Source organism: Triticum dicoccoides, chromosome 1B (assembly GCF_002162155.2).
Source record: "Triticum dicoccoides isolate Atlit2015 ecotype Zavitan chromosome 1B, WEW_v2.0, whole genome shotgun sequence".
Classification (NCBI taxonomy): domain Eukaryota; kingdom Viridiplantae; phylum Streptophyta; class Magnoliopsida; order Poales; family Poaceae; genus Triticum; species Triticum dicoccoides.
In genome coordinates, this window is record NC_041381.1 from 133236503 (window position 1) to 133243359 (window position 6857).

Here is a 6857-nt window from a genome sequence, read left to right on the forward strand (position 1 = left end):
GCCTGAAAACATGGTTTAGGGCCTATATGATGAATGTTACCTTGACTTTTTGTGTGTGTGTCATTTTCATACGCTACCATCAACAATTATATTTGATTGGGACTAGATGTATCTTCGAGAAGAGCATTAGACGAGACGTGTGTTACACGTGCAAGCTTACTAGTTTGAGCAAAGGATCCTTAGGCCAACGTGGCGCAGCGGCAGCCTTGATTTAGATAAGCACCCTCTCCAGCCACAAGTTTCCGCCTCCACTCAACCTTTTGCTTGGCCCAGCGGCTCACACCTCACCAGCCCGGGCCCACCGCAGCACTGACCCGCGGGCCCCAGCCGCTCCTCTGGCCCGCCTGTCATTGTGTCGCTTTGGTCGTTAAGTAGAGGAATCCCCTCCTCATCTTCTCTTCTCCCCGTCCACCACAATTTTTAAGCAGCAGCCGCCTAGACGCTTCCTTCCGCGCATCCACAAGAACAGCTCCCCTCCCCCCACCCAGGAGAAGACAGAAAAGGTTTGTGCGTTGCTGATTTACTCATCTCTTCTTCCTCTGTTGATTTGTTCTCCGCTCAATTGCTCTGTGCTCTGTGCTCTCCCCATAAGATTTCGTCCGTAAGGATAGTTCCCCCTTTTTAACCTCTGCCGGTAGCTAGCTAGCTTTGTCCCTCATATGGAATAGTTGCCAGGAACGGGGAACGAGGCAGCGTTCCTCGAACCGGGTTCGTCGATCCGGATCGAGGGTCGGTGTCAACGTGGGGAACGCCACGAGTCGATAACATTCAGCGAACCAAAGCAACGACAGTGGATCTCGATTCCAACTCGCCATCGCCAGCAACAGGTAACGGAAGGGAAGGATTGATTGATTCATGGAGATGCTAAGATTTACCCGTCCAAGAGTCCATGGCTTCCACCTTCCCCCGGCCTGAACGTGGCGCCGGCGGGCCGCTGCCCAGAGTCCCATATTCCGCCGCCGCTGCACCGCACCTAAAAGCCGGGCTCCGTGCAGCCGACCACGCGAGCCGCCACGGCGGACGGCATCGTTGCGGAGGTTGTGCCGAAGTGCCGAACCAGTGGCCTCTTCTGGTCAATGCTTACCCCGATCTGCCGTGAATTGATATGTTGATGCTTTACACTTTCCCTTTATAATTTCTATTGTGAATTTTTTTTAGCCATGTAGTATGCCTAACGCAGATAACGGACTTAACTACGTGGCTACGATTAAGCTGGGGGATTAACTCGCGGTTAGAGTATAATATGCTACGAGTAGCAGCAACCAGCGGGTACTGTAAAAAAGTTCTGCCTTTTGCTTAGCTTTATTAAAAGAAACGGAAATCATTTTTGATGCTTAGATTTGATTACTTGTCCCTTTTTTTTTCTCGAATACGCACGAGTGACTTATCCCTTTTTGCTCGGCTATTTGCAAACTGGTTAACCCCTGAATTGAAAGAGATCCTGAATCGATGAATTATAGCTCCAGTAGTCACCTATGAATACAAAATTTGCTTGTCTGACATGCATGTAGTTTGGTTGATGTTCTAATAGTGTCATACCTCTTCCAGATGAGTAGCATGTCGTGTTATACCCTGGCAGAAGGTGGAAGCATCTTCCCATCTGGCGACGAACTCGGTGGGAATCAAAAGACAGAGCAAGGAAATTACTGGATACAATGGAATTCAAGGCTATCTGATGATTTGAACACAACAAGCCTATACTCAGACGAGCATGAGAATGGCATCGAGCAATGTTTCGACGACGCCGATGAACATGAGAGGAGCAGCCAACAGGAGAGGTCGTCAGCATGTGCCAGAGTTTCTTCAGGTTGCAGCACAGGGCCTTCAGAAGAACAATCTGAGGGGCCAGCGCCGTTGGAACTACAGCACTCCAAGGAAACAAACGACATCTTCTTGTATGTACCAACACTAGTGCCGTGCTTTACTAAAGGCTCATATAGAAAGTAATGTGCGAGTGATCGCCGTAGATCTTATGCATGGTTGTAAGCCCATTTGTCCAAAAACTTTTTCAGGAGTCAATTTTCGGATGATGAAATGAGGATGATGGATGCGCCGTTTCAGGCACTTGATATGTTCCCTGGCTCCATGCACAGGCTGTTGTCCTATGAGAACATGCTGAGTGGAGTATTGACTGATTCTCAAAATCAAGAAGCAAATCCAGGTCATAATGAAATGGACACCATGGATACTTGCGGCTTTCCTTTGTTCAGCCATGACTTGCAAAATGATCCTAGCAGCGCTGATGGCAGCTTACAAACACTGCTGAGTGCCTCCCAGGACAAGGTATAATCCTGCTCCAGTACAGATGATTGTTTGTTCAAGCATCTATAGTTACTGAATAAAATACTTATCTGGCTTAAACTAAATTTTGTTAAATTGCAGGCTGAGGTGAGCACCATGAAGAGGAGCAGATCAGTGCCCGATATAGAGAGCTCCTCCAACGGGGAAGTAGCAGTGCTTGAGGAACTTGAAGATGTCATGTTTCAGGTATGTTCACCGGAAGAGGGGTAACCATTTTGGCATGTCCAGTTTGTTCATGTAACCTTTGCATCTTTACATGTCTGTAACTATGAAACATCTGCTTTTGCAGCTGACAAAGAAGACACGTGTATGCCTCCGTGACGCTTTCTACAGGCTGGCTGAAAGCTCAGAAGCGCAGTGCACTGCTGTAAATGGAGCAACACTAACGTGCTCAAACGAGCAAAGTTTTCAGCAATCAGAGGGCACCGAATCTAGGTACATAGTCTGGAGCAATTGTAGAATGTTCACCATATGCTATGTCTCCTGATAGTATGGTCCCGTTTTTCTGTAGTGTGGAGATGTTGCTAATCCTAATGGTTTTCACTGGACAATTTCAGCACCTCGACATCAGACCGTGCAGAACGGGAGACGAACGCGATAGACAGAACCGTGGCAATCCTCGCGTTCAAGCCGGCTTGCTCAGCTGCATGGGAATGAATGCTGCGCCGATGATCCAAAGTCATCCATGCCTGGCTGGATCATCAAAGGTGAAGGAGGAGGCTTAGCGTTTGGAAGTAATTCCATCCGCAGCCTCGCCATTTTGCTTCATGCAGAGATGTAAATGTACTACATAGGTTGCTAGGACATTTTGTTCTGAGCTTGCAAGTAGAGAGAGCCAGCATGGTACAGGCTGATCATGTATAATGACTTGATCTCTTTACCATTTTTTGCCGGCAAAAGAATGATGATATATGTACTGTTAGTTATACTTGGTATCACTATGCACAACATTTTGGATTCCAAATGTTGATGCTCGTTTCGGTTTGAAATGGCATAATGATCCGGATAAGCCAGCAACTGCTGCATATGTGTGCAAACCTAAGATTTTTGGAGGTTTTGGAATCACCAACCCTGTTGCCATGTACTCCACTATTCAGTTGATAAATCTCTGAATCAGTTGATAAATCTCAGAAATAGCCCTGATCGTGAAGATGCTGATCATTTTCTCGTGGGATGCTCGGTGATCCTTTGCTTGTGTGACGCCTTGAACACACCCATCGGTTACTGGCCATTACTCCTGGCAGAATCCAGATTGATTGGTCCTGCAGATCAATACTAGTCTTTCCTGCGCACTTTGTCCTCGCTTGTACGCATCTGGAATCAACTTCGCAGTCGGTCACTCATCCTGAAATTGCTTCATGTTGAGCATGTTTAATTTTGGCGTTCTCCTGAATGGACGCTGGTAAAGAAGAAATTCCTTGTTGATATAAGTAGTCTATCATCCCTAATAAGCCAGGCTATAACAGGATTGGACGCCGACGGTCTTCCCTGCACTGTGCCGTCCAGCTCTTTCTCTCATTGGTGGTCGAGCAGTAGGAATGGAGTCTGTCTTGGTCGTTTGGATGATTTGGAAGAAACGAAACAACATAGTTTTTGAAGGAAAATCATTCTGTTTGGATTGCATGATCGAACAAATTAAATGTGATACACACAACTGGGGGCCAAATGTCTTGCACAACTTTTGTTTAAGGTGATCTGCTCTGTTCTTCTCACCTTATCCCATATTTCAGAAGCATGTTCTGGGAGTATCCAACATTAATTTGCAAAGTCGATAGTTCCTCGTGGAATGGTGTACATTTGGTCAGATATGAGGTCGCTTGGTTGCATGGTCCATTGATGACCCACAAGTATAGGGGATCTATCAATCCTTTCGATAAATAAAAGTGTCGAACCCAACAAGGAGCAGAAGGAAATGACAAACGGTTTTCAGCAAAGTATTCTCTGTAAGCACTGAAATTATAGGTAACATATAGTTTTGTGATAAGATAATTCGTAACGAGTAACAGGTAACAATAGTAACTAAGGTGCAGCAAGGTGGCCCAATCCTTTTTATAGCAAAGGACAAGCCTGGATGAACTCTTATATAAATTAAAGCGCTCCCGAGGACACATGGGAATTACTGTCAAGCTAGTTTTCATCATGCTCATATGATTCACGTTCGTTACTTTGATAATTTGATATGTGGGTGGGCTGGTGCTTGGGTGTTGTCCTTCCTTGGACAAGCCTCCCACTTATGATTAACCCATCTTGCAAGCATCCGCAAGTACGAAAGAAGAATTAAGATAAATCTAACCATAACATGAAACATATGGATCCAAATCAGCTCCTTACGAAGCAACGCATAAACTAGGGTTTAAACTTCCATCACTCTAGCAACCTATCATCTACTTATTACTTCCCAATGCACCCCTAGGCCCAAATCATGGTGAAGTGTCATGTAGTCGACGTTCACATAACATCACTACAGGAAAGACAACATACATCTCATCAAAATATCAAACGAATACCAATTCACATGATTACTTATAACAAGACTTCTCCCATGTCCTCAGGAACAAACGTAACTACTCACAAAGCATATTCATGTTCATAATCAGAGGAGTATTAATTATCATTAAGGATCTAAACATATGATCTTCCACCGAATAAACCAACTAGAATCAACTACAAGGAGTAATCAACACTACTAGCAACCCACAGGTACCAATCTAAGGTTTTGAGACAAAGATCGGATACAAGAGATGAATTAGGGTTTGAGAGGAGATGATGCTGGTGAAGATGTTGATGGAGATTGACCCCCTCTCGATGAGAGGATCGTTGGTGATGACGATGGCTTCGATTTCCCCCTCCCGGAGGGAAGTTTCCCCAGCAGAACAGCTCCGCCGAAGCCCTAGATTGGTTATGTCCAGGTTCCGCTTCAAGACGGCGGCGCTTCGTCCCGAAAGCTTCCTTCTGATTTTTTCAGGTCAAAACACACCATAGTACAAGATGGGCACCGGAGGCCTGACAGGGGCCCACAAGGCAGGGGGCGCGCCCAGGGGATGATAACCCACAGGTGTAGGGGATCGCAACAACTTTCGAGGGTGAAGTACAACCCAAATTTATTGATTCGACACAAGGGGAGCCAAAGAATATTCTTGAGTATTAGCAGTTGAGTTGTCAATTCAATCACACCTGGATAACTTACTATCTGCAGCAAGGTATTTAGTAGCAAAGTAGTATGATAATAATGGTAACAGTGGCAAAAGTAAAGACAAATGTTTTTGGGTTTTTGTAGCAGTTGTAACAGCAGCAACAAAAAAGTAAATAAGCGAAGAACAATATATGAAAAGCTCGTAGGCAATGGATCAGTGATGGATAATTATGCCGGATGCGATTCCTCATGTAATAGCTATAACATAGGGTGACACAGAACTAGCTCCAATTCATCAATGTAATGTAGGCATGTATTCCATAAATAGTCATACGTGCTTATGGAAAAGAACTTACATGACATCTTTTGTGCTACCCTCCCGTGGCAGCGGGGTCCTAGTGGAAACTGAGGGATATTAAGGCCTCCTTTTAATAGAGAACCGTATCAAAGCATTAACACATAGTGAATACATGAACTCCTCAAACTATGGTCATCACCGAGAAGTATCCCGATTATTGTCACTTCGAGGTTGTCGGATCATAACACATAATAGGTGACTATAGACTTGCAAGATAGGATCAAGAACACACATATATTCATGAAAACATAATAGGTTCAGATCTGAAATCATGGCACTCGGGCCCTAGTGACAAGCATTAAGCATAGCAAAGTCATAGCAACATCAATCTCAGAACATAGTGGATACTAGGGATCAAACCCTAACAAAACTAACTTGATTACATGGTAAACCTCATCCAACCCACCACCGTCTAGCAAGCCTACGATGGAATTACTCACTCACGGCGGTGAGCATCATGAAATTGGTGATGGAGGATGGTTGATGATGACGACGGCGACAAATCCCCCTCTCTGGAGCCCCGAACGGACTCCAGATCAGCCCTCCCGAGAGAGATTAGGGCTTGGCGGTGGCTCCGTGTCGTAAAACACGATGAAACTTTCTCTCTAATTTTTTTCTCCGCGCGACGGAATATATGGAGTTGGAGTTGAGGTCGGTGGAGGTCCAGGGGGCCCACGAGATAGGGGGCGCTCCCTACAGGGGGGGGGGCCTGTCTCGTGGACAGGCCCTGGGCCCCCCGGTGTATTTCTTTCGCCCAGAAATTCTTATTAATTCCAAAAAGTGCCTCCGTGGATTTTCAGGACATTCCGAGAACTTTTCTTTTCTACACATAAAACAACATCATGGCAGTTCTGCTGAAAACAGCGTTAGTCCGGGTTAGTTTCATTCAAATCATGCAAGTTAGAGTCCAAAACAAGGGCAAAAGTGTTTGGAAAAGTAGATACGTTGGAGACGTATCAACTCCCCCAAGCTTAAACCTTTGCTTGTCCTCAAGCAATTCAGTTGATAAACTAAAAGTGATAAAGAAAAACTTTTACAAACTCTGTTTGCTCTTGTTGTTGTAAA

At 45.2% G+C, this 6857-nt stretch overlaps 1 protein-coding gene across 2 annotated transcripts; it reads left to right on the forward strand.

Annotated features, from left to right (window-relative positions):
* Nucleotides 1–403: 403 nt before the first annotated feature.
* On the forward strand, nt 404–3351 carry LOC119323477. Of its 2 annotated transcripts, none has more exons than XM_037597148.1 (6): nt 404–503; nt 1549–1895; nt 2013–2283; nt 2383–2487; nt 2591–2736; nt 2859–3351. In XM_037597148.1, exons 2-6 carry the CDS (start codon nt 1549–1551, stop codon nt 2956–2958), a joined length of 969 nt encoding a protein of 322 aa, XP_037453045.1. In that variant the 5' UTR covers nt 404–503; the 3' UTR covers nt 2959–3351. The 2 variants fall into 2 exon arrangements, with proteins under 2 accessions (XP_037453045.1, XP_037453054.1); XM_037597157.1 differs by lacking the exon at nt 404–503 and adding an exon at nt 518–827.
* The last annotated feature ends 3506 nt before the right edge of the window (nt 3352–6857 follow it).

What these genes read in the sequence shown, in the direction of transcription:
- LOC119323477 (XM_037597148.1), top strand. Translation starts at nt 1,549, where the DNA reads ATGAGTAGCATGTCGTGTTATACCCTGGCAGAAGGTGGAAGCATCTTC. An exon ending in GAAACAAACGACATCTTCTT is followed by an intron (nt 1,896 to 2,012) that starts GTATGTACCAAC and finishes AAACTTTTTCAG; the next exon opens with GAGTCAATTTTCGGATGATG. An exon ending in TTGAAGATGTCATGTTTCAG is followed by an intron (nt 2,488 to 2,590) that starts GTATGTTCACCG and finishes CTGCTTTTGCAG; the next exon opens with CTGACAAAGAAGACACGTGT.